Genomic DNA, 27952 nt, shown 5'->3' on the forward strand with positions numbered 1-27952 from the left:
ACGCCACTGCCCGCTTGACCTCCGAAGCGTTACGGCTTCGGCGCTTTGCCTTCGACGTCGGTCGTCGGTCGTCGGTCCGGCTTTAAGGAAAGGACTTCGCCTCCCAACCCGAACTTGCGCGGGTAACAAGCGCAGTGAGAGGCGAAGAGAAAATCGAGGAGCCGGAGAGGAAATCGAGCAGTCTTCTTTCGGCTTTTTCCATGGCGATCGTACCAGCCCGACCTGAGCTTTATCGTTGGCGACGTTTCAATCAGCCAGCATCGCGACAAAAGGTAAAAAAAAAAAGAAGAAGAAGCCTGTGACGTTGACTCGGTCCGCTGCTTATTGCTGAAGGGAAGTCGCTTTCCAAACAGTCTGTGCCGCTATTCGATGGTCACATTTTTGGATAACGTTAAAGCAGGGGTCTTCAAACTTGGCCCTTTTATGACTTGTGGACTTCAACTCCCAGAATTCCTCAGCCAGCTTTGCTGGCTGAGGAATTCTGGGAGTTGAAGTCCACAAGTCATAAAAGGGCCAAGTTTAAAGACCCCTGCGTTAAAGCGTACCTTTATTTCATGTAACTGAATAGCAAGGAAGCGCATGTACTCACACAGCGCACACGGAACTCCTTGCCACAGGATATGGGGAATTGGACCAATTCAGGGAAAGAGTAGCAGTATCGGGATAGATAACAGTGAGATGTAGCAGTTGCTGGGCAGCAGTAGACTTCCAGTCCCCGGGGGCTTGCTTTGTCATCTGGTTCTTGCTATGCAACCTGAGCTTTTTTGTGATTCGAAGGGCACTGTTGCACTGTAATAAAATTCACGGAGTGCCTTACTACAGAAAAGTCTACTTCAAGTCTAGCTCAGCTATTGTGGACACATTGTTTTCTTGGGAGCAATACAGAAGCACTTGTGTGAGCATCTGGTTTGCTTTTTTGACTTCTCAGTCTATCCCCCAGCTCTAAGATGTCTCAGTGGCTTCCCATCCAAAAAAAATAATTAAATCTCATCCTATGTAACTTTTTGAGATCAAAGCCAGGTTTGCACTGCTATTTAAGTGGACCTTAAAGGTTATGAAGTGATGAAGAACCACTAGAGCCCCTTTGATCAATGAAAGAACAGAAGAAAGCATTTTTCTGTAGACACCTGAGTATGTGTATTTCCATCATTTCTTTAAATGTGCTTGCAGTAATAACTAATATTTTGTCTCATTTATTTTGAGAATATTTACTGTAAAATGAGTTAATGTAAATAAAGACTATGCCTATTGAATAGCATTGCATAAATAAGGTAAAGGTTCCCCCACACATGCGTGCTAGTCGTTTCCGACTCTAGGGGCCAGTGCTCATCTCCGTTTCAAAGCCGAAGAGCCAGTGCTTGTCCAAGGACGTCTCTGTGGTCATGTGGCCGGCATGACTAGACGCCAAAAGCACACGGAACGCTGTTACCTTCCCACCATAGTGGTCCCTATTTTTCTACTTGCATTTTTACGTGCTTTCAAACTGCTAGGTTGGCAGAAGCTGGGACAAGTAACAGGCGCTCACTCTGCTACGCGGCACTCAGGATCCGACCGGCCAAACTGCCGATCTTCTGATCGACAAGCTCAGCGTCCTAACCCACTGAGCCACTGTGTCCCTTTTGCATAAATATATGGTAGTAAATAAAAATATACTAGCTAGTTTCATTAAAGTTTTACAAAATGGGAGATCTTATATAAAGGCATCCATAGAGCTCTCTTAATTTTACTTTAATTTTATCTTTAACTGAAAATTTCAAAAAAATATTCTTTAATTCCCAGCCACAGTTTGATGCTGACAATATAGAGCACTGGATAAAGGTAAGGAAAAATAATGTTCAGTCTTAAATATCTGAAAAAAATAACTTCTTATTCAATGGGAGGAAATCTTGAATTCCCTGGTAAGATTCCTTTAATCCAATAAGACTCCTTTTCTGAATAATTATGAACAATACTGGACTGTTAATTGCACAAATGTTAAAGTCTATTACAATTATTATTAGAAGAAAATAATAAATACATATAGATGTAATTATATTGAGAAATTTGTATAAATCTATAATTTACTGATAGAACCAGTGTGACATAATGGTTAAGAGTTGGACAAGGACAGTCCAAATTCATGCCTGTCTTAGTAATGGAAATTTTGAGCCCCAGTATATATACACCGCATATACTGTATGCCCATGGGATATATACATATGTATATATGCCATATAAATGTGTATCATTCATATATATATATATATATATATATATATATATATATATATATATATGTATGTATGATTTTACTTAAGCCTTGTAATTGCGGTTAATCATGTTCTTCTAAACTGCTGTAGACAACTGAGAAGCAATTGGGTGTTTAAAACCTGGATTTATGGAATTAAAAGTGCCTTATTTTGAAGACAGCAACATTTATTCACTAACTAAACAGCCTCTTGTTGTGGGTGAAGAAGGAGAGTGCAAAACGTGGGTTGAAACTTAACATTAAGAAAACCAAGATCATGGCATCCGGCCCTCTCAATTCCTGGCAAATAGATGGGGAAGAAATGGAGGTAGTGACAGATTTTATTTTCCTGGGCTCCAAGATCACTGCAGATGGGGACTGTAGCCAAGAAATTAAAAGACGCTTGCTCCTGGGGAGGAAAGCCATGGCAAATCTAGACAGCACACTAAAAAGCAGAGAGATCACCCTGCCAACAAAAGTGCGTATAGTCAAGGCTATGGTCTTCCCAGTTGCAATGTATGGCTGTGAAAGCTGGACCATAAGAAAGTCCGAGCGCCAAAGAATTGAGGCCTTTGAGCTATGGTGCTGGAGAAGACTCCTGCGAGTCCCTTGGACTGTAAGGCGATCAAACCGGTCAGTCCTAGAGGACATCAACCCTGACTGCTCTTTAGAAGGCCAGATCCTGAAGTTGAAACTCAAATACTTTGGCCACCTAATGTGAAGGAAGGACTCACTGGAGAAGAGCCTAATGGTGGGAAAGATTGAGGGCAAGAGAAGAATGGGACGACAGAGAATGAGGTGGCTGGATGGAGTCACTGAAGCAGTAGGCGTGAGCTTAAATGGACTCCAGAAGATGGTAGAGGACAGGAAGGCTTGGAGGAACGTTGTCCATGGGGTTGCGATGGGTTGGACACGACTTCACAGCTAACAACAACAACAACATATTTCTAGTACAGTTCAAAGTACAGCTATTAAGTGCTAGACTTCCTTTGGTCATAGTAGGGGTGGGAAAAAAGCTCCTCAGGCCAGGATAGATGAAAATATATGGTTTACATAGTCTTTTCTTTGCTCTTTCCTTATGGAAATTCATCCATATGGCATTTCTAAAGGACTCTTCATGTGTATCCAAAGAATTGAGACCACTCAATTCTAACATCCTCTCAGAATTACAATTGTTGTGGGTTTAGTTATGTTTTAATCAAATTCACTGAAATCAGTGGGACAGATAATTAAAATTCTAGTCATTTTAGTGGATACTATCCTAAGTATTAAATATTAATATGCTTTTCAGTTTCAAAAAACTCTGTGTCTAACAATATTAATATAAAATAATGCATTAATAAAAGAGATACCCTCCAATACATAAAAAGACCAAAATCAAAAAGATAAAGCCAGCAGAATAAATACCATGTGCTTCCAACCTTAGTGCCAATCCAAGTATCTTCTTTTGTGCTACACAAAATTAGTGGATCTTAATAACCTTTCTATTTTTTTAAAAAAACATTTCAGCGGGTGGAACAAGCCTCTGAATTTGCTGTTTCTGAAGCTTTTTCATTAAAAAAGGCATCCCAGTCTCATGGATTTCATGGTCCAGTGCTGGACTTGGAAACAACAGATCAGCTGCTAGATCATGATGAAGCATATGTAGAAGGTATTTTGTAAACATTTTGTTGTGGACTCTAGCTAATCCAGAATAATTTGTGTTTTTTACTATATTGTAGATCATTGAGCAATAGATTACCCATCCCTAGAAAAGCAGGGATCTCTTCTCTCATCTCCCTATTACAATTTTGTAATTTTGTGGGAGATGGGAGTTGGAACATCCTGTTATGCCAAGAGATTGTGAAAATACCTGATTTATGTATGATGGTGGAAGGGAATATCTGTTAACTTTATACAGAAATTTGAAGAAACATGTCTCAGTTATTCAAAATGGTGATTCTGTGTAATTGAGGATAGCTTTAAATTTATTGTATAGATGTTTTTAAATATCTACGCATCATTTTAACTAATGAGATTTATACCTTCCCAATTCCTCCTAGGCTTGTGAGCTTTCAAATATAAATAAGGTCAACTATAAATAATAACAAGAATTTTTAACAAATCAGAATACAAATTTTGGATAAATCTCCTTGGGACTAATAGTGCAGAAGCCAGTATGATTTGCCTCTAAGCAGAGTTTGGGTTTGGGGAGTAAGACTCCTTTTCATATTTCAAACTTTTGCTTATTGATAATTTTGAATCTAATAATATTTTTATTGCTTTCATTACTGCAGCTCAAGAGTTGCTTAATGACTGGATGAATTCAAAATTGAAATTGGAACTGGCAAGTGATGAAGACAACGATGTTCAAAATTCAGCACCTAACTCTGTTCCTTTACAAAATCCTGTTGCTGGCTTTCAGAAATATAAAAAATTTGATGGTGCGTCTGATTTTAAATTTATTTTAAGTATTCCCATAATAGCAAAAACTCTCCTGGTTCACTATTATAATAGCAAGTACTGGTAAAATTCACACAAAACAATTAAATTGAAAGTAAAACACTACTTTATCTAATAATCTAAATAGTCAATAAAGCCCACTCTGAGAAAATTGCATTGTTGTGGCATTAACTAAGCCCCAAAACTATCCTTTTCCAGAAAGACAGGGCTGTCATGGAAGAGCTCTTCTCTCATTTGTTGTGTTCCTTGTAGGCAATCTTACAGAGAAATTAAAATATTTTTTAGAAAATGATGTAACAAATATTACTTTGATTTGTATCCAATCTTTCCACCCTCAGAACAATCAAGGAAAGTAACTGTTAAAAAAATAGCCACTCATGCTTTCAAAGGCTTAGTACCTGTATTTTCCACTCTTATTTTAACATTCTTAAGCTGAAAATCATGCTACTGGAAAGTGATATTTTGCTACTGAATTTCAGAGTTCCAAACTCAGTGTAATTGGGCTGTGTATGGAGAGATTTTTAAGGATAAAAATAAGTGTATTTCAGCTCACAGAGGCTTATGATTTCCACTATAGTTTCTAAATATAAATGCCTTCATGAAACAAACATTTGTAGCTCATTTTTGGTGTTGTGGAGTGCTCTAGGAAACACAAATAGGACATTGGGGATGGCACCTGTGGAGATTGCAAGTTGAAACTCCTGATTTAGGATAGAAACATGCCATTTTATATTCAATTTCAATATGATTTATGTTTTCTAGATTTCTATGGTTATTTGGAGCAAGAGGTGGAAAGCACCACGGTACAAGATTTTTTACAGCATCTATTGCAAAGTGAAATTGTGAATAGTGGTATACTGGAAGACCTTAAAACTAAAGGCATCAGAGAGGAAAAGGAACCCAGAGACTTACGAATTAACATGGAACTAAGACATAAACAAGTAATAATAGAATGTTTATGGAAAACCTTCTAAAACTCACTTTATATTTCTTCATAAATTTGCTAAGTCTTGATATTGTTTAAATCAATCCCATAGAGGAAGGAAAGAAACGCAGTAGGAAAATAATAAATTGAAAGTATAATGGCCTGTAATGTGGTTTGTTGGGTTTTGGCTTCCACCTATAATGCTTAGTCTTCTTCTTCCTAGTGCAGGGGTCGGCAACCTCTGCTCTTTTATGACTCGTGGACTTCAACTCCCAGAATTCCTGAGCCAGCATAGTCCACGAGTCATAAAAGAGCCGAGGTTGCCGACCCCTGTCCTAGTGGCATTCCCATGCTATGGCAGGTTCCACTTTTATCTGAGGAGCAAAAGAGTCTTAGATAAAATCAAGACTCTGTGCGTTAAGACTTTGTACAGAGGAAAAAAGTGCATTTTGCTCCAGAAGAAAAACAGAATGATGCATTTAAAATGTGAACCATGCCAGAGATAGACAGTAAAAATTGCTATTAACGTGATTGGCTGGAGATTTTGCACAAAAATTAGTGGAAGGCTGCTCTCTCTTTTTACTTCACTGCTTGGTGTTGATTCCTTTCATTTGCCCAGCACATCCATTTAGTGCCAAGGTTGGATTTGGGTAGCTTAGGAACATTTCCCTTCTTTATCAGGGAACATGCAAGAATTAGGAGCCAAGCAGAGTCCCCCAAAATACCTTACCCTAACCTATTATTGCTTAGTATCATGTGCAAATCAGATATAATGGCTTGTTCAGGAAATCATGAAGCAGAAATTCATAGCATTTTTGTGAGTTCAACCTTTATTGCCCACAATCTTCCAAAAGTGCAAAATTTTGCTGTTGTTCACTGTTGAGAAGGAAAGAACAAAAGAACTTTTTTCTATCCCTTTCAACCTTTGATTCTTCCTTCTCAAGAGCACCTGCAGAATATAAATCAAACAAATTGTACACTTTTACTTCATTTCTCTTCTTCACTCAAGAAAAGAAGCAGGACAAGAAAGGGTAGCCACATAAGTCACAAAAAAAAAGAGCAAGGCTAAATGAGAAAAGGAAAACTTCAGCAGTAGCAGACTCTGCTTGGATTTCTCAAAAGTATCCAAGAATCCAGTGTTCAAAAAATGACTTCCATTTTAGTCCATTTTTTAAGAAAAGATTTCACCCTTATTTCAAGGGAGAGAGCCAGGGAAACTCTCTGCTCTTTAGACAAGGGTTATTTCAGAAAAGGAAGAAGATAATTTGTTTCCCAAAGATTGGAGTGTATCTTGAACCTCAGGCTGCTAAGCAAATTCATCAGGCACCGAACCTCCAGAATGGAGAAATTAAGGTCTGTATTAGAAGCCAACATATTGGAATACTTCCAGCCTCAATAGACCTATCAGAAGCCTACCTGCATATTCTAATCAGAACTTTTTACTGGTAGAAGAGTCAACTTTCTCCTGTATAAATCCATCATCTAGTGATTAGAAGCTACTTGCACCTAAACATCGGCAAGACGAAAGAGATGGTGTTAGACTTCCGGAGAAAAAAGGAGGGACCTGCCCCACTTTACATCGGAGAGAACTGTGTAGAGAGAGTTTCCTCCTTTAAATTTCTGGGAGTCTACCTCTGTGAAGATCTGACCTGGAAAGTTAACACAACTCAGGTGGCTAGAAAGGCCCAACAGAGGCTTCACTTTCTTAGGGTCTTGTGGAAGAACAGGGTAGAACAACAGCTAATGACCCTCTTTTACCGGTCTACTATAGAGAGCGTCCTCTCGTATGGTATTGTGGTCTGGTATGCTGGTCTGACAGCCGCGGATAGGAAAGTATTACAGAGGGTAGTGAGCACAACACAAGACATTGTGGGCTGTTCCCTGACACCACTGGATGACATCGCCAGGGCTCGTTGCCTTGGAAGAGTGAGGAAGATTCTCAGGGATGACTCACACCCTGGACGGTATCTCTTTACTCTCCTACCATCCGGTAGGAGATATAGGAATATAGCCAGCCGTACCAACAGGCTGAAAAATAGCTTTTATCTGTGGGCTGTTAGGCTTTTAAATGGGACATAATCTTATGCAGAATTGACTTGGGAGGCCGGTGTGTGGTGTAGTTGGTTCACATAGTGTGGTGGGATGGAGGGTTTGTTGTTACTGCGTGTTGGGGGGAGAGAGCACGGGGGGAGGCTCAGCTAATCTCAATGTACACATGTACTTTGACAATAAAGATTTATTTATTTATTTATTAAATTCAGTGGCTGGTCTGTGCTTTAACACTTTTTTGGTTCTTGTTTTCCAGGTAAAAGAAAATCGCTTGAAAAGGCAGAAAGAGCTTGAACGTCTAAAACAAGAAAAAGCCTTGAAAAAGTTAGCAGTATCAGAGGCTCAAAAGCAATTGCAAGAGGAGATGAAGAGGAAAGATCTGAAAGCCAAAAAAGAAGAAGAAGAGATAAAAAAACAGATGGTAATACTGCGGAAGGAGTTGGGAGAGAAAAGACATATCATGGAAGAAGCACGGAAAATGTAAGCTTTGGTGAAAGATCAGTTCATTCTGGATGCTAAATCTAGGAATTCGAACAACCGTAATAGAGCAAATACATTGTAACTAAATAGATGAAAGATCATCTAAAAATCATTTAGAGTTCTAAGGAGTGAGGGTGGATTTAAATGTAAGACAACTTAGAATCTCATCTCCAAAGATGCTATGGAGATTGATTAGGTTCCAAGCATAATTAAATATGAGATTTGTAGACGTGGAAGAAACTGGCCAGTCTTCCTTTTCCAAACCATCTCTTTATAGTTTTTAAAACAACTGACCAAGTAGGTATCATGTTATATGAACTGTAAAAATGAAATCAAAAATCAAATTATTTTTCGGATGTATCCTTATTTGACTGCAATTGTTTCTTCAAATGGCCAGTTTCTGTAGCTGCAGATGATATTAAGATGATTGAAAATCTCTACAGAAACTTCTTTAGGCATTATGGGAACCTACTGAGGCAGTTTTCCTTTTATGCCCCTATATAATTCTTCTTTAAGTGCTAGTATCTTAGTTTACTCCTTAAGAGCTACCTATAAACATATATTGTGTAATACTAGCTTATGAAATGGAGAACATAGGAATAACTAAATGTATTATAGCAGTGCTATAAAACTTGCTCAGCTGAAATAAAAAGTACATCAAATAAGGATTGGTCAACATATGCCTCTTTCTCTATTATTTTTCTCTAACCCCTCACTAACTGTCTTATTTTAGGGAAAGAAAGAGACACAATTTAAAAAAAATTCAGAGTCTGATAGACGTTGGCCTGCCTCTTGCTGACCTTATCTATCTGAATTGTGACAATGAAAGACAAAAGAAGGAGGAACAGGACAAACAGCAGGAACTGCTAAGCAAGGTCAACACTGCTGATCAGAAGGTGAGGACACTCATGATCTTGGCTTCAGCACTTTGAGATGGATTGTTTTAGCTTTAGCTAAAATTGTGAACAGTCTCACTAAACCAAGATACTCAAGATGCCATTTATGTTAAAATGCATTGAGGGTAAATGTATAGATTTATTTATTTTATTTATTTATTTATTTTAATTCCATTTGTATCCCGCCCTTCTCCGAAGACTCAGGGCGGCTTACAAGCTTAGCAGTAGCCTTCATTCTATGTATATGCCTGCCAGTGGCGTAGCGTGGGTTGTCAGCACCCGGGGCAAGGCAACCGGAAGCGGAAATAGAGGGGCGGGCGGGCGGTGACGTCACGGCACCGCCGAAAAGACGCGCCCCGCAGCAGCGTAGACTTTCCAAGAAGAGTCGCGTGCATGCGGGATGCTTCCGGGTCCCTCTCGAGGGCGGCTGGGCGGGGCTCCGACCTGCAAGAGCCGCTGCATTCAAGCTCGCACGTGAGCCCTGCTAAATAAAGCCATGCATGCGCACGAAGCTAGGCCGGCCGGCCGGCAGGTCCGTCTTCGCTCGGCCAAGCCTGCCGGGGTGCCTGCGGGGCGCTTGCGGTTGGCCTGAGCCTGGGCGGAGAGTTGGCCGCTTCTATTTATTTTATTCAGTTTATGTGGCCGCCCATCTCACCTGCCGGACTCATTTCGCTTTGCAAGAAAGAGCAGCTCAAGAGCGGAGCCAAGCCAACTCTGTGCAGCCCTTGGGGCTCCCTGAGCAGCTCAGTGCGAGCGCGCCCCCCCCAGATGTTGCACCCGGTGCGGCCTGCCCCCCCTGCACCCCCCACGCTACGCCACTGATGCCTGCTTATTAGGGCTTTCACACACACACACACCCAAGCGGCATTATTACAAAGTCAGCTTAATTGCCCCCAACAATCTGGGTCCTCATTTTACCTACCTCGGAAGGATGGAAGGCTGAGTCAACCTTGAGCCTGGTGGGACGCGAACCTGCACTAATTGCAGGCAGCTGATTTGAGGTTGAAAGGTTATAGAAGGTTAGGAGAGCAGATGGATGCCAAAATCTGTTGCCCTGTACACCACCCTGAGTCCTTCGGGAGAAGGGTGGTATAGAAATTAAATTAATAAAATAAAATTAATAATAAATAAAATCTGGAACCTGCTGTGAAAAATGCTTGATGACTAAGCTTAAACCTGAGGATATAGCACAATGTTATGTCAGCCCAAGTTTTCTTATAAACTTTTTTCTTCCTTCTTTAAAGCAAGAAATTATTTTTCCACTTGCTAAATGACAATTGCTATATACAACGTGTATTTATATTTATTAGCCACATAAAAGCTACTAATCAATAGCAATGCAAAAGATTTGTAGTATATTTGCTATTTGAAGACTTATAGCTCTCCTGCTTTAACTTATTTTGATTCAACTAAATATAAGTTCACACTAGCTAATATTTTATATGCATGTCTTAAGGGCCATTGTATAAGTGTGTATGTGTTTAATATTTGTTTAAACAATTTTGCCTTTTCATAAAACATGTAGCTATATGAGTGATCTGTTAAAATAAGTGAGCAAGTTTTTAGGTCAAAGGTCAAGAGTGAATAAGCTCTTCAAGCACTTGGTGCTTTCCAGAATAAAAATCTGAAAACTCTTACAAAAATTTATACAAGGACATTGAGTTCTCATATGGGAACAACATTTCAGACATTAAAAAAATATTTAATTTGTAGGGATTTGTGGTTGATTTTAGGGATATCACACATGCTTAAGCAGCTAAGATCAGTGCATCCTGGATCACTTGCTGAGATGAGATGTAGGTTCTCATTAAAAATGATTGTTATGTGATCAATACATATGAAATAATGTTAACACGTTAAAGTTAACTGAAGAAGTAGGCAATTGATATTTTCTTTAAAAAGAGATTTATTTTTTTAATGAGAACTCACCACATATAAGTTTGGGTGTGGAGGATGAGAGCTCTTTACTTCTTTAAATCTACATTTGAAAAATGGCTATTTCTACTTTTTCACTATTAGCAATATTATGGAAAGCACAGAAAAAGAAAGTAGTAGTAAACAAAAGAAACACAAAGAATCTAGATTGCACCAATACCATTTACTATACTTCTTAATGCATTTCAAATCTTGTTTTCCATACCACTTCAGCATATATATCTTATATATTTATTTTTTGTGATATAAATTTCATCCTTCCATGGCTTTCTGAAGTATGCTTCTCAACCTTCATATATTTGTTTTACATATATCAGTCCTCATCCTCATCCTCTCCACATAACTTAACTAGTGTATTTCTTTCATACTTTTCTACTCATTCTGACATATCTAACATTTACTTGTTACTTTGTACTGTAACAAATCATTACAATTTATGGAAGGTGGTACAGTAGACAGTAAACGTTTAAGGTATTTAGTGCATTACTCCTACATTATCAGAAATGTAAATATGACACAATGGAACATGGTTATTTGATTCCCAATGTAGTGCCTACGGAAGTATTTTTCTGCCTGGTACAAGTTTATTCTGGATCTCAGAATTAAAATGGGAAAAGCAAGAGCCCTTGCAGACTGGAAGTGCCAGCTGAAGATTTTGCGAGCCTGGAGAGATTATTCGTGGTCTCACAGACTGGAGAAGGAGACTCAAAAAATGGAAAATCAGCTTCGGGATCAAAATAGGTAGCAATATTAACACAATTCCTTCCTGTCAAGTTGAAAATTTGGTTTAATTATTTTGATTTGGTTTGTTTATTGGAGTGCTTTTAAAATAGAAAATATAAGATGTAGCTCAAAAGCAATTATGATGGTATGTTTTCAAATTTTTCACCTGGGCTATTGCATTTTATTCTTTTATGAAGAAGCCAGCAATATTAGTATTCATTAACATGTAATTAGTGCCATTGGTGTGTAAGATGTTTTCAGAATACTGTGCCACTTATATAAATTCATAAGGACAATTCAGCTGGTAGAATTAATACTATGATTACCGTATTTTCCGGCGTATAATGGGAGAAGTTCTCCCGAATGGGAGAAGTTCAAGGCCTGCGGGGGGAAGCAGGAGGGGCGCCGGCCGTGCCCTCCGGTGCTGCCTGCCGCCTGGGAAACACTGCGCCTCGGGGGCCGGCAGAAGCGCAGGAGCAGCGGGAGGGCCGGCGGGGCCAGTCGGGCCTTTGCCTCCTCTGCGACGGACAGGGAGGGCAGGGCATGTAAGTATTTTCCGGCGTATAAGACAAAAAACCTTGAAAAACTTCTTAAAAGTAGGGGGTCATCTTATACGCCGGGTCGTCTTATACGCCGGAAAATACGGTATTAAAGTTTTTCAAAGTGTTCTCCTCCCCCCCCGTCTTTATTTATTTCTTGACTCTTGCAACATGAGCATGACCCTATAGTTTTGATGAGTAACCGTTCCTGGATGAATATTATTATTTCATTGAATTCCAAGAAATTACATTAGGAATCCATTAACCTAATGCAGGGAAAGCAAAGTACATTTGATCTGTCCCAATTAGCATGCTGCATTATGGCCACAATCATTATTGAGTAAAAACTTGTTAGGAAAAAATATATATTTCAATAGGCTTGTGAAAGGCCTAATGGTTTCCCTTAGAAATATGCTGATATGGCTCTTACTAAGAGCAATTATATTATGCTTGACCCATATTATTGGAAATATAGTGGAAACTACAACAAGCAGAACAATATATCAAAAGTTATTACAATAGAAAATATACTACATAAAAATACACTATATTTTTTTTATCTGAGGGCTGCATTTCATTTTAATTTCCTACTAGGGACTGCAACAGCCATGGTTCCTGATGTCAGGATATTTGAGGACTGAAAGTTTTAGTCTGTTTGGGTGGAGGTGGAAACCAAATGGATGCAAGACTTAAGGCATCCATTTTATCTTTTAAGCTCCAAGAGAACCTTATTATGTAAACAATTCAGTTTTGCCTACTGCAGAGGAACTAGGACCTGCAAATAGGAAACAAGAGGGCCACGTCTACTAATGCATGCTCAACACTTTTATAAGTAAATAAAAGTCCAACAGTTATACCAGGGATTCTAAAACTATTGTTAAAAATATCTTAATTTAGGAAAAACCAGTTGGCTATAGAGTTTAACCGGAAATGCATTTTGCGTCATTTCTTTGCTGAATGGCAATGCTGGAGCCGATTAGAGATGGAAAAGAGAGACCTAGAGGCGAAAAAAGAAAAAATGAAAAGAAAAATGGCAGCGCTCTTGGAAGAAGTATCACTGGGGCAACTAACATCAGATTTCTCAAGACCTACCAATAAAATACATGAGACAGAAGTTACCCAGGATAAACCTGCAAGTGATACAGAGATAACCCAAATAGAGGTTAACAAGCTGACTGAAGTACCGTTTGTTCAAAATAATCCCACAATTGCAAAATCTGAAAGAGAAAATTCCTATTCTCCAGGGACAAGTAAAAAATGCAATGTCCAATCACCAAGTCAACCCAAATGGCCATGGCAAATCACCAGAAAACATGCTGTTTTCAATCTTCAGGACTATGCCAGGTTTGGGAATCAAACAAAGCATTCCTTGCAACAGCAGCGTCTGATTGAAGAACAGCAACAACAGCTTCAAGAGCAGCAAGAGCTGATCCGTAAACTTCAGGGCCTTCAGAGGCTACACACTGCTTGGGAGGAGGTTGAGCAAACTACAACTGCTACCACAGTACTTAACATTAACACTCCAAAAATTAAGAAAGAAAAGCAACTGAGAGAAAATCAATCAAATTACAAGAATATTAAACCTGTAAGGTACAATAAGGGGATCACTGGGATTTTGTTATCTAATAGCTAAGGAGCATCTGGTTTGTTTGCCTTGAAGCACACTTCAAGGCAGCATGATGATGTTTGTAATTGTAATTAATAGCTCAGTATAAAATATGATAAAGGTTGAATACTCACTATTATTTGATTAAGTTTAGTTAATAGTTTATTTCCATTGCTTTAATAATAATAAAATAATAGTGACTACTAGTCTAAGAAACTTTCAGTCCAAAATAATTACAGGAAAACAATAGAAATGAGCAAAGGAAAACTGTATTCAGTTGCATGTGGCTTGCTGCCTTACAGTAAACAAAAGGAGGGTATTTGTAATTTTTATTCCTATCGCTCAAATACATGGCTAAGAAATAAGATGTCTGTTGTCATGCAAAGGACATTTTTTCTTATGATCAATAAAAAGGGGGGAGGAGGAATAACTAGATTAACAAAATCATACAACAAGATGTTTACAAAGGTTTTTTGTAACAGAATCAGGGATCTTAAAATGCTTTCATTTTTAATTTTTGTAACATAATTTATTTAAATTGTTACAATTTATTTAGCAACCCCACCACTACCCCGAAAAAATGTACATACTATAAAGTTCTAAAAAAAAATGAGGCTACAAAGTACAGTGGCAGTCAATGAATCCATATATAGTCATGGAGTATGTAGAATTGTGAAACCAAAAAACAAAAGGACAAAGTCTTGGTATGGTATCTTTAATAGGTAGTCATTCTAGTTATTTTGAGTTGGATTTCTAGCCTCATAGAATGTAGCAGAAGATAGAGATCTAATAAGTGATCTAGTCCAACTATCTTCTGAAAATAATGAACTACTGAATTATCCACAACAGATGCCTATTCAGCCTCTAGTGTGAGCAAGTCCAGTTGTTATGGGTAGAACTGCTTCACTTTTTACAATTTTTACTGTCTGAAAGTTTTTCTTAATATATACGGTCATGGCCGAAATTGTTGGCACCCCAGAAATTTTTCCAGAAAATCAAGTATTTCTCACAGAAAAGTATTGCAGGAACACATGTTTTGCTATACACAGGTTTATTCCCTTTGTGTGTATTGGAACACAACAAAAAAGGGAGGAAAAAAAGCAAATTGGACATAATGTCAAACAATACTCCAAAAATGGGCTGGACAAAATTATTGGCACCCTTAACTTAATATTTGGTTGCACACCCTTTGGAAAAAATAACTGAAGTCAGTCGCTTCCTATAACCATCAATAAGCTTCTTACACCTCTCACCCGGAATTTTGGACCACTCTTCCTTTGCAAACTGCTCCAGGTCTCTCTTATTGGAAGGGCACCTTTTCCCAACAGCAATTTTAAGATCTCTCCACAGGTGTTCAATGGGATTCAGATCTGGACTCGTTGCTGGCCACTTCAGAACTCTCCAGCGCTTTCTTGCCATCCATTTCTGGGTGCTTTTTGACGTATATTTGGGGTCATTGTCCTGCTGGAAGACCGAAGATCTCGGACGCAAACCCAGCTTTCTGACACTGGGCTCTACAGTGCAACCCAAAATCCTTTGGTAATCCTCAGATTTCATGATGCCTTGCACACATTCAAGGCATCCAGTGCCAGAGGCAGCAAAACAACCCAAAACATCATTGAACCTCCACCATTATTTCACTGTAGGTACCATGTTCTTTTCTTTGTAGGCCTCATTTCGTTTTCGGTAAACAGTAGAATGATGTGCTTTACCAAAAAGCTCTATCTTGGTCTCATCTGTCCACAAGACGTTTTCCCAGAAGGATTTTGGCTTACTCAAGTACATTTTGGCAAACTGTAATCTTGCTTTTTTATGTCTCTGTGTCAGCAGTGGGGTCCTCCTGGGTCTCCTGCCATAGCGTTTCATTTCATTTAAATGTCGACGGATAGTTCGCGCTGACACTGATGCTCCCTGAGCCTGCAGGACAGCTTGCATTCCTTTGGAACTTGTTTGGGGCTGCTTATCCACCATCCGGACTATCCTGCGTTGCAACCTTTCATCAATTTTTCTCCTCCGTCCACGACCAGGGAGATTAGCTACAGTGCCCTGGGTTGCAAACTTCTTGATAATGTTGCGCACTGTGGACAAAGGCAAATCTAGATCTCTGGAGATGGACTTGTAACCTTGAGATTTGCGATATTTGTCCACAATTTTGGTTCTCAAAATCCTCAGACAGTTCTCTTCTCCTCTTTCTGTTGTCCATGCTTCGTGTGGTGCACACAGACACACAATGCAAAGACTAAGTGAACTTCTCTCCTTTTTATCTGCTTTCAGGTGTGATTTTTATATTGCCCACACCTTTTACTTGCCCCAGGTGAGTTTAAAGGAGCATCACATGCTTGAAACAATCTTATTTATCCACAATTTTGAAAGGGTGCCAATAATTTTGTCCGGCCCATTTTTGGAGTTTTGTTTGACATTATGTCCAATTTGCTTTTTTCCTCCCTTTTTTGTTGTGTTCCAATACACACAAAAGGAATAAACCTGTGTATAGCAAAACATGTGTTCCTGCAATACTTTTCTGTGAGAAATACTTGATTTCCTGGAAAAATTTCTGGGGTGCCAACAATTTTGGCCATGACTGTATTGTAGTCTGAATCTCCTTTCTTTTAATTTCAACTGGATGGTCCTTATCCTTCCCTTAATTTAAACAGAAAGTTTCTCTTTTATGATGTGACAGTCTTTAAGAAATGTATAGGCCGTATCATCTCCTCAGACTTCTCCATAGCACGTTAAAGAGTCACAGATTGTCTAATGACCCTCATAAGGCTTAGTTTCCAGATCCTATCTAGGATAGGATCAGGAAACCAAGCTTTATAAGGGTTAATTTATTTATTTTAATTTTGAATCTCATGCGTCTGCCTATAGTCTACGTTATTTGCAGAACATCTTTTCTATTTGAAGTCTTTCCTTTCTAGAATGTTAATCCCAAGTCCCTTTCTCTTCTATTGTCATTTTCCCCCCTCTCTCTTACACTTTGGCTTATTTAGGTCAGATGTTCAGCAGCCAGTCGCTCAAAAGAGAAGGATTTTGAAAGCACTAGTAACACCACATCCTTTGCTCAGAGGTATGTACCTAAACTTCTGGAGTCTTTCCTGGATGGCTATAAAAAGCTTTAGTAAAATAAATGATTGTTATAATACAAATATTACAAATAATACAAATACTATATTATAGCACAGGAATAGTCGATCAAATGTGTAATAAATATAGCTGAAGGGCTAATTTTTTTATTGGCCTTCTTTACAAACTTTTTCAACTCCTATGTGTGAATTATTTCAAACCCTAGATTGTGTGGTTTTCTTTGAATTAAACAATTAAAGTTTTCTTTTTTTCCTGGACACTATGTTAAATAATATTATAACTGGACAGGGTGAGGTCACTAGCATTGTGACAGTATATTATAATTCATGCACTTTATATGACCACTGACAAATAATGCCAGTGTATTTCAACCAGTCTCAGAAAGATTAGAACAACTACAGCAAGACATAATTGTAAATATACATATTTCTTCCTGAAATATACACACAAAAGTGTTTAAATGTTTTCTTTAATTAAGTTGATGTGTGTTCAGAATCACATTACATGTAATGTGTATTGTAATAAATAATTTGTTTCTCTTAATGTCTTATGTTATAAGTCTAAGTACCCTTTATTGTTTATATTAGTTATTAATAGTCTATACCACATGACTAGAGCAAAACTATTCTTATTAGTTATGAAAAATGACATAGACGTGTCCAACTTCTTTAACTGGTTAAATACATGTAGTGTTTGACTTACAATCATTTAGTGACCTGGCGAAGTTACACCACCACTGAAAATAGTGACTTGTGACCGTTTTTCACATTATGTTGTTGCAACATCCTCATGGTCACATGGTCAAAATTCAGATGCTTGGCAACTGGTTCATATTTATGACGGTTGTTGTTGTGTCCCAGGGTCATGTGATCACCTTTTGCGACCTTTTGACAGGCCAAGTCAATGAGGAATCCAAATTCACTTAACAACCATATTACTAAGTTAAGAATTGCAGTGATTCACTGAACAACTGTGGCAAGAAAGTTCTTAAAATGGGGCGAAGCTCACTTAACAACTGTCTCACTTAGCAACAACAATTTAGGGGTCAATTGTGGTCGTAAGTTGAGGACTACCTGTACTGTTGGTAGTCAAGAAACAGCAAAAACAAATGTGGATGCTGGCCTTTTAGATGATCATAAATTCCAGTTGCATTCTAGAGGTTGCCCACTTACAACTATAGTATAGTCCAGACATGTCAAACACAAGGCCCGGGGGCCAGATCCGGCCCGCGAAGTGGTTTCATGCGGCCCGCGAAGCCATCCTGGAAACAGTGAGGGAACGGCCCCCACGGCCTTGGCCCTGGCCCAGAGACCCTCCTCCTGCCAGAGACCCTCAGATCTGTCCCACTCCTGCCCAGGCCCCCATAGGCACCCTTGATGAGAACGATGTAGAGCTGGCCACGCCCACCCAGTAGGCCATACGCACTCTAGTCACGCCCACCCAGTAGGCCACACCCACCCTGGCCATACCCACCTGGCCCCCTGAGGGCAACCGCAATGCTGATGCGGCCCTCAATGAAATTGAGTTTGACACCCCTGATAGTCTCTTTAAAACATTTCAGACTTAGCTGCCACTCTTAGAATCATCTAATATTTTTTTTCCCTTGAAATGCAAGATTCGGTTTGAATTTCTAGTTAGAATGTTAGAATAATAGAAATAGAAGTTGTAACTAAGAGTAAACATTACAGTGAAGCATAAAACAATAGCTAATAGCTAATTGGAAGACTGCAACATCTAATGCTGAATTCCTAAAGTAGAAATTCTTAATTATATTAAGATTAATATTCTATGGTGTTCCCTTTTCCATTCAAAATTATTTGCTATTTTTTATAAAACATAAATTACATATTCAAACTATTTCTTCCAAGTGGTTCTTAAAGTGGTGAAATTGATTTAAATTATTTTCTTGATGAAATCTTTCCTAATTATCATCTCCTGAATCCATGTAACCAGCATAACTTCTACTGAAACTATAAAATTGTAAATTGAAAAAAGATAAGGGTACAGACTGAAAAAAACCTGAACATTTATTGGGAGAAATGAACGCTAATAGATTTTATTCTTTTGGAGAGAGTGTCGGAAGCCATTAGCCACTAGCTGTAGTCCCAGCAAATATATTAGCACTTTACAAATTCAAAAAAAGTATTATACCAACTACTTAACATTGGTGTAGGTTGTACCTTAGATAGTTTGCCAGCAACATGAGAGAATATTGCTGGGAAATAAATGGTTCAACAAAATGAGAGAGAGAGAGGGAGGGAGGACGAGAGAGAGAGAGAATATTGAGTTAGTTGAACAATCTGGCTATATTTAGTTTGATATGGATCAGTCAGAAACAAAATTTAAAGCAAAACTGTGCATTTTTCAGGCCTCAGAATTAATTTATCCTCATCATTATGCACCTTTTCCTGAATGTTTTAGCTATGGAAGAGAGAGCAGTTCAGCGAGCAGAACGAAGGAAGCAGTTGGAAGAAGCAAAACAAAAGCGAGAAGACGAAAAGCTGGCACGTAAAAATAACTTTGGTCTTAAACATCCAGCAGATAGACAATAAATATCAAAAGGGCCAGTGTAATTTTTAAAATACAAACATGAAATTTTATGTATTAGCCTTTTATTTTTTAATCAAATTTGTGTGACAACTCCCCCCTCCCAACTATCCAAGGAAATGGGTAAAAAAACAAATTGCAAACCATTTAAAACCAAAATAAAATCTCATCCAAGTTGAGGCACCTATAAAAATTTCAGTCTCACTTTATAAACTGTATACACGTGCCAGAGCTTTAATAAATTAATACCCTGGCCCCTGAAGTTGCTTTGCCTTAATAACATGAAAATGACATTTTATACTGAAGAGCAGTTGATAACTTTTATAGAGGAAGAGAAACTGCATGCAAGCAAGAGAGCATGTTAGGGAGAAAAGCACCTCATCTTTTTCTTCTTCCCAGCATAGAAACCAAACTGTCTGTGAGAAGATGGATACAATAGAAAGTGTATCAGATGCAGTTAAGATACCCCTATTTTTCCTCAACAGAACAGCAAACAATTTAGCAACCCACTAGTGTAGACTTAAAAAAAAGTAAACTTTTTATCTAACTAGACTACATCTCCAACTAACAAGTTATAATGGTTGTTACTTGTTTTTTATACTTACATTTCATAAGGGAAAACCTGCTTTGAAATGTGTAGCTTTCCTGACTAATTACTGCTGGTAAAGCTGTTCTCCACCGTAACTGAAAAGGATTCTGAATAAAATATTATTTTTTACCCTCTGCATGTGCAAAACACATTAATGTATCATTATTTAGGTAGGCATCCGCTTTGGAACTTTTGCATTTCTTTAGGACAGGGATTTAAATAAGATTTAGCTTGTCTTGTCCTATCCCATCTAAGGCTGAGATGCAAGCCAAAGAAGAAGAACGTCAAAGACAAGAAGCAGCAGAAAAAGAAGCTAAATTAGAGAAGAGGCGAGAAGAGAAGAGATTGCAGCAAATAGTGAGTAGAAGATTGTGCTACCAGCTATCTCACAGATCTATTACTGATTTTCGAGATGATTGTGTAATGGCAGTAGTCTAATTCCAGCAATGTCAAAGCTGCTCAGGAAAAAAATATAATTACTTTCATTATTTGAGAAAGAAAATTAAAACATCTGTATATCAAGGCTATATTCCTTGGAAGACCACATAACAGCTGTGACTAGGGGAGCCTTTGCCCAGGTTCGCCTGGTTCGCCAATTACGGCCCTATCTAGACCGAGATGCCCTACGTACGGTCACTCATGCACTCGTGACCTCTCGTTTAGACTACTGCAATGCTCTTTACATGGGGCTGTCCTTGAGGACCACTCGGAGGCTCCAACTGGTACAGAATGCAGCCGCGAGAGTTGTGTTGGGAGTCTCCCGATACTCGCATGTTACACCCCTACTCCGTGAACTGCATTGGCTCCCAGTTGTCCTCCGGATAAGATTCAAGGTGCTGGTAATGGTTTTCAAAGCCCTACATGGCATGGGTCCGGAGTACCTTAGGAATCACCTGCTGCCAGCGTCAACGTCCCTCCGTCCAGTGCGCTCCCACAGAGAGGGCCTCCTAAGGGTGCCGCCATTCGGAGAATGCCATCTGGTGGCTCCCATAGGGAGGGCGTTCTCTGTGAGCGCGCCTGACCTATGGAACCATTTACCGGTTGAGCTCCGGATGGCTCCCGACCTTCGCTCCTTCCGATGCGACCTAAAAACATATCTGTTTAAACAATCTGGTCTGGTCTGACGGGTTCTGTTTTAATTATTGTTTTAAGATAACTATTTGTGCATTCTGTTATTTATGTTCACTGTTCACCGCCCTGAGTCCTTAGGGAGAAGGGCGGTATACAAATCAAATAAATAAATAATAAATTAATTAATGGCTGTAACGTAACGTACTAGCCCCAGTCCTGTATTCTAGAAGTACATTAGCCTAGCATTATTGCTTAAATGATATAAAGCTTCTGAATGGCTTGACTTGAGATTGTGTTCAAACAGTTGGTGGCAGATTGGGAGGAATATTTAGACAGTGAGTATGCCCTCGGCTGAACCTCCTGAGGTATGAATGAATGACTTCCTTGCCACTGTCATTTGATGCCCTTGCTCTTTCAATCTTATTCTGTCTAGGAGGAAAGGGCAAAGCAAGTGAAAACTGCTACTATTGCTGGTTGTTGTTTTTAAGTCTTAGAGCTGACAAGAGTAAATAGTTGATAGATAGAGAAAGCAACAACAGAGGCAGAAATACGGCCTGGAAAATCTAAGGCTCAAATGATAACGCTTGAGGTTTTGCAACTTTCAAAACATGATATTCATGGTCATTCTGTCTCTACAGTCCCTAATTTAAAAAAAGATGCTCTATTCAAAATGGTCCAGACTGGCATGAAAGGGATGCTTTTGGCAATGACATTTGGAGCCATGTAGATGACCATAACAATATCTCCGTTTCATGCAGTTCAGAAAGAAATCAACAACTGAGCACATGGGTTATACCTGTTTGCCCAAGAAATAGTAATATTTTTAACGAACTTTCCAAATTCTCTAAGCTGCTTTTCTGATTTATTAATTACAGAAAGAACTGGAAAAACAGAAAAGGCTAGAGAGAGAACAGCAACTTTTATCCAAAGCTGAAGACCATTACATTAAGGTTCTGCTCAAGCAGGGGTTAAAAGCCTGGAAAAGTCTTACAAAGCAATCTGAAGAAAATATGTTGGTAAGAACTAGAGTAAAAATGGGCATCTAAAAAAAAATTAGTTTCATGTGCTGAAGATGAATCCTCTGTTATTTTCTAGTGTGTGAAGTGTTGCTGAGTGAAAAGGTTTTTTCCATCAAATCAGGTTTCTGTGTTGTGTTGGCACAGCATGGACCAACACACCGAGAAGGAACTACTCTCTAAGTCTAGTTTATACAGCCTTGATGGAAAAGCTTTAAAAAATCCTGTAATTTCCAACCAAATATCTGAAGACAAGTTTAAAAGAAAGGGGGGAATATAATAGTAATCCAGAATGAACATTATGGTTAGCGTCCGCAACGGTTTTGGCCCAAAAGGCAAATGTCAGATTGTGACAGCATTTGCAGAAATGGCTTGTATAGCCGGGGTGATTATTTCCAAAATTGGTGCTGTGGAGCTCATTTACTAACATTTAACTTAGTATTTAAATAAATATTTTACTTAATATATTTTGAGTGGTTTTTTAAATATATGAACTACCCACAAATCAAGTATACGTATAAACCCCCTCAGTTCAAAGCATATTTCCAGCTAAAGTAAGTAAAGATGCAATTGTGTTGTCAGACTATAACATTGAAATGGAGAAAAAAGAATGTTCTTGTTTTGTGAATCTGTGTACTTAGTCATTGGACAAAATAAAAGGGCCAAGTCAGTGATGTTCCAGTGACACAATCTTAGTTACAGGACTCTCCTTGCATCCATTTATACCAGTAACCATATCTTTTCTTGATCTGTGAATTTAGATGGCACAGAGGCATCATTGTACTAGGTTGCAGCAGAAGTGTCTTCTTGCCTGGCTTCATCATATGCAAGAAATCCAATCAAGAAAAATAGCTCAAGCTGAGGATCTATATTGCTCTCAATTGCTTAGAAGGTCTTTCAGGAGTTGGATAAAGGTGAGCAAGATTAAAAAAAACATAATTCTAGGCATTTTCTAAAAGATTCTAATCTAATCTAGACTGGAGGCCAGTAGATTGGAGTAATGAAGAGGGAGGGAGCATAAAGCAGTGTTTCTTACTGTGTGTTCCTTAAAATGCTAGTATTCCCTGAATAACCTCAGGTCAAAGACAGGTCGAAGACAAATCTAATATAGAAAGTGAACTTTCAAGTGGAAAGACACTGAGGGTTTTACTGTATTTTCCATCTCTGTGAAAATGGACTTTCCACAGTAACTCTGGTTGGTCAGTAACAAATATTGAATCAAGCTGAAAATTTACACCAATACTATGGTATTCTTTTAGCAATTCTTAGTCTAGATGTTAATTACTTGTTGATACCAGTAAGTCTTCAGTTAATAACAGCAATTGGGGTTGGAATTGCCACCGCTAAGCAACACATAAGTAAAACAATGTCATATGACCATGCTACTTAGTAATAGCAATTTCGGCAGACCCTATTGCCATCAATGTGAGGTTGTTAAGCATAGGCTGTTAAGCAAGGACCGGTCAACTTTCTAAATTCCTGCTGGCTTCACTTTGACTTTGTTTGTGGGAAGCTGGCAGGGAAGTTTGCAAATTGTGATCATATGACTGCAGGATGCTGTGATGTCATAAATGCAAGCTGGCACCAAGAGCCCAGATCAGGATTGTGTGACTATGAGGACTCTGCTGTGGCTGTAATGCCAAGGACCAGTTGTAATTAGCAGTTGTTCAGTGAGATTGTAAGTTTAAACAGCCTCTCAATGAGAGGTCATTAAACGAGGACCACGTGTACTGGCAAATGCACACTCATATATCCCATTATGATTTATAATCAGCAAACCACATATAAATGAATAGAAAACAAGTTCTAATAATATTCTTTATTGAACTATCCATTTTTTTCAGGAAAGGAGAACAGGCTCTCCCCCCTCCTTAAGAGAAGTATTGTCTTAGAAAGTTTTGAGAATTTTTTTTGTGTGTATTGCATCACATGCTAAATTGTACATTCACACGTGTACATTGTTAGGGGTTTTTCCTGTGACATATGCAGTAGAATATTTTGTTTCTTCCAACTACTTCTTTTGGTATATTGTTGTGTAAAATGTAAACATACAGTAATTGAGTGACACCTTTTTCCTTTCATTGGACTTCTTTCAGTATAAGGATTACATACTTACTCTGGAAGAGAGCGCAAGCATAGTCCATGAAACTGCCTTAAAGAAGAGGTTATTTGGGTCTTGGTTTGATTTGGTTAATGAGGAGAAAAGTATATTGTGGGCAAAACAAAAGACTGCTGATCAATACTTCAACAGGTAAAATTGAATATACTAAAGGCGTTTTCATTTAGACTATTTATTGCAAGAATTATGCAATATGTTCCTTGTTCTTTAGTTTCCTTTGGAATTATCTGAACATTGTGTGTGTGCATGCATGCATGCATTTTTTAATGATTCTTTGTCCTGGGAAACAAGATGCAAATCATGCTTATAGGTCTAGGATATATAATTTAGATGCAAATTATATGTTAAACTTAACTTTGCATACAAACCAGCCAGAGAACCATATAACTATACCACTAAATAGAATGAGCCATACCAGTTTGAAAATCTGGTTCTTACATTCTTCTAGTAATGTGCTTAGGCTGTTGGCTGTTACTGGTTACTGTTCAGCCCATATTTTGCTATACAGAAAGCTAATACTCCTAACAATACAATATTATTCAAAGGTATCCTTTACTGAATTCAATGCTTTTTTTTACATTTTAACTTCTGCATAACACAGTGTAGAAGTTTGGTTCTAGCATATGTCTGTCCTCTTGTCATTTGGCGCAGATGCTGAGAATCAACAGCCATTGAATAAATTTGACAGAGAAAATAATGGACCCAATACCATGGTGTGGGAAAATTAAGATTTTAGTAAACTTAATTTCAGTCCATTATATGTATCAACACTTCATCTGGAAAATCCATATTCAATTATCATCATACAAAAAAATTCTAAGCAACAGCCTTTATATAAGACTTAAAAACTAAATAAAGTTCCCTTACAGGTGTATATAACACTTCATGGGAACAGCCATGGACTTTTTGTAACAGAATAAATGTAGTATGACATCACTGCTTAATTTCTGAATTAACCCCTAGCTTTGAATTATCTGGATATCTCAAGTTTGACTGATAGTTCCTAGTTCAAGAAAAAGCCACACAGATACTGTCACTCATTTACATGTGTAAAAAATACAGGTAACTAGAGTTTATCCAAATAAAAATTATATTCAAAATGTACTGTAGTCAGGTTTTTCTTACAAAATGCTGAGGTTTACTTATCAAAATTAGTCTTGCATTGTTTAGAAGGCCCATTCCCATTTGGGCACTGTGTTTAATGTTTGGCTAAGCATGTGTCTAATGGTAGATGCTTTTACTAATATATATGTTTTGCTCTATACTAAACAGAACACAGGCTTATTTTAGACTGAATAAAATTAGAATCTTACTATTCAGAGGAAAAAGTGGTATTACAAAATAGAGGCAGAATTCCAAATCCTTTTCTTTTAAATTTTAGAACTAAAAAGGGGATTAGTCAGAGCAAACCACAGAGAAAACTAAATGTATGTCTCTGTCTATTTGAGTGTATCACTTTTAAAAAACCACAAATAAAAGTTATAAATGGAAGAGAAGCATCTCTGCATAAAGGTCTTTTGGAAGGCAGTGTGATGGATTAGTGATAGGCTGAGTTGGGAAGAATCCAGGTTCATATCCTCACCTAGCCACAAAGCTCATTCTCTGTTTAATTTACCTCACAGGGATAGAAAGATGTGGCAATAATATGTTTTGGGAAGAAAAAGTGAAAGGCAACCTAATAATAAGCTATTAGGAATATATTCCACTCATTAGGAATGATGTGCAATGAAAGAAAAAAAAGTGTTCTGATAATACTTAACAATTTAAGTAACTGTTTTTCTAGAGTAAATTTAGCTAATGCCCTCCTGTCCCTATCTATGAGGTATAATACAGAATGCTGGATTACATAGGCCCTTGACAAATATTCACTTCACTTTCATGAAGATGAAACAGCTATTATGTTTGAGATACCATTCCAGACATAAAATCTTGGCAACTAGTTTTCTGCATGGATAGGGAAAAACTTTCAGTATCTTTTATAATGATTATAAATATTGAGATACTGTGGTTTCTGAGCATGAATAGACTCCCTTACATTTGTTTAGATTAGCATGTCAAACTGCCGGCCCACGGGCCAGATGTGTCACTCTGAAACTGCGCCCATCCCATTGCTGGCAATGGGGGAAAAGTCACGCATCATGTGATGACACGTGACGTCGCGAGTTTGACATGCCTGGTCTAGAGATTACTGACATTTAGCATCTCTTTTCTTTTGTCTAGGGAAATTCCCTATCCAATAAGCTGACATGTTCCTGAAAAATGAGTAATTAGTACATTGTTTCATAACCACCTCTGCCTCAATATAATAACATATTTTTAAAGCTGTTTATTAAATATGGGGCAAGTATGAGAATAATTTATTTTAATAAATTATTAAATATTATTTTAATAAACATATGCATGCCTGCTTACAATTCTACTGCATTTCCCCCCTTTTATACATTGTGTGATACAGGAGAATGATACTACTTGCATTCAGAGCCTGGCAACAGTTCCCAGCTCAGATGAAAGAGGAAAGAAAAAAAGAAGAAAGACTAGAAAAGCTAAGAAAGAGAGTATCTGAAATTTTGCCAAATTTCCAAGCATGTCAAAAGGATTTCAGATCAGAGGACAAATGGAACTTGGAAGGGGAAAAAAGTCCATGTGACCAATACTCTCTTGAGACTGACTCTGTAGCACCATTTCAGTAAACTCATTCCTGTGTGCCTTTTTCCTTCTATCAGCAATATGGCAGCATCTTTGGTTTGCAAGGAAATCCTACTGAATGTCTTCTTTGCATTCAGAATCAACCTTAAGAACAGAACTTGCCTATCGCTGTCCAGCTGTTAAATGCCCACAATGTGAGCATCGTGATGATCCTTACTCTTTACCTACATTAAGGCATTTTCTTGTTGTCTATGCCAAACAGCTGTAACATAAATGCAAAAACAACCAGTTGATACTAGCTACCCTTGGCCTTATCCCTAGTTGCTGTGAGGCAATCAGTTTCCACAATACAGGGATACACTTCTATGGTCTCTAGTAATACAAGATCTTCTCAAGGGAAATAGCATCAGCCCCTTGTATATGTAATTGTAAAGGAAGTCTAGAGTTGGTAGAAAAAAATAACAGACAGTGATTTCATTGGTAAAATATGTTTAGAGTGGAAATCTTGCTCACATCTGAATCCTTTCCTCCTTTCTAGATAATGGCCTTATTGCATGCAGCTTTTTTTTAGTTTCTCATCTGTCACAAAACCAGATCATACAGGCAATTATTTTATAAAATGCTTACTTAGTTTAAGCATAAAGGTATGGAGGGTTCTTTGTCCATTAGTGATGTAGATATGATTTTACTCTCAGATATATAAGGTCCATGTTGGTCCTGGCTTTCAAATTCAACTACTACACATACATTTTTGGTAGTAGTCAGTTTGAAATAGAAACTTTGGCTATTCTGGGATCGTTTATCACAAAAAATGCTATAGGAATTTTTATAATTAAGACACTGTCAGTTATCAGCAGGTTTCAGGAGTTACCGTTCAAATGCTCAGTACAGCTGAGGTGATTAACAGTATAATCTTATATGTATAATTTTTGTGTTTTAATTTCTATAAACTACATGATTTTTGAATGCACTTGAAGGCCTTTCTCTGCTAAAGAAGTTAATTGGCTGCATCCAAAGTTGTTCCAATATTATAATTAAACTTATTAAATGGTATATGT

At 38.1% G+C, this 27952-nt stretch overlaps 1 protein-coding gene across 4 annotated transcripts; it reads left to right on the top strand.

Moving 5' to 3' along the window:
- The first annotated feature begins 3 nt into the window (after nt 1–3).
- CCDC191 (coiled-coil domain containing 191) lies at nt 4–27947 on the top strand. 4 transcript variants are annotated; one of them, XR_014492536.1, is made up of 17 exons: nt 8–272; nt 1780–1818; nt 3737–3878; nt 4504–4650; nt 5432–5610; nt 7900–8123; nt 8857–9019; nt 11505–11695; nt 13114–13806; nt 16813–16889; nt 19328–19410; nt 20298–20399; nt 21989–22129; nt 22891–23043; nt 24226–24380; nt 24900–24961; nt 26704–26764. XR_014492536.1 is itself a non-coding variant. In XM_083362759.1 (16 exons), exons 1-16 carry the CDS (start codon nt 201–203, stop codon nt 26936–26938), a joined length of 2658 nt encoding a protein of 885 aa, XP_083218885.1. In that variant the 5' UTR covers nt 4–200; the 3' UTR covers nt 26939–27947. The 4 variants fall into 4 exon arrangements, 3 of the variants coding, with proteins under 3 accessions (XP_083218885.1, XP_083218884.1, XP_083218886.1); XM_083362759.1 differs by lacking the exon at nt 24900–24961 and having other exon boundaries at nt 4–272; nt 5432–5472; nt 26704–27947; XM_083362758.1 differs by lacking the exon at nt 24900–24961 and having other exon boundaries at nt 26704–27947.
- The last annotated feature ends 5 nt before the right edge of the window (nt 27948–27952 follow it).

The sequence above is a fragment of the Vipera ursinii genome, assembly GCF_947247035.1.
Source record: "Vipera ursinii genome assembly, chromosome: 4".
NCBI classification, from domain to species: domain Eukaryota; kingdom Metazoa; phylum Chordata; class Lepidosauria; order Squamata; family Viperidae; genus Vipera; species Vipera ursinii.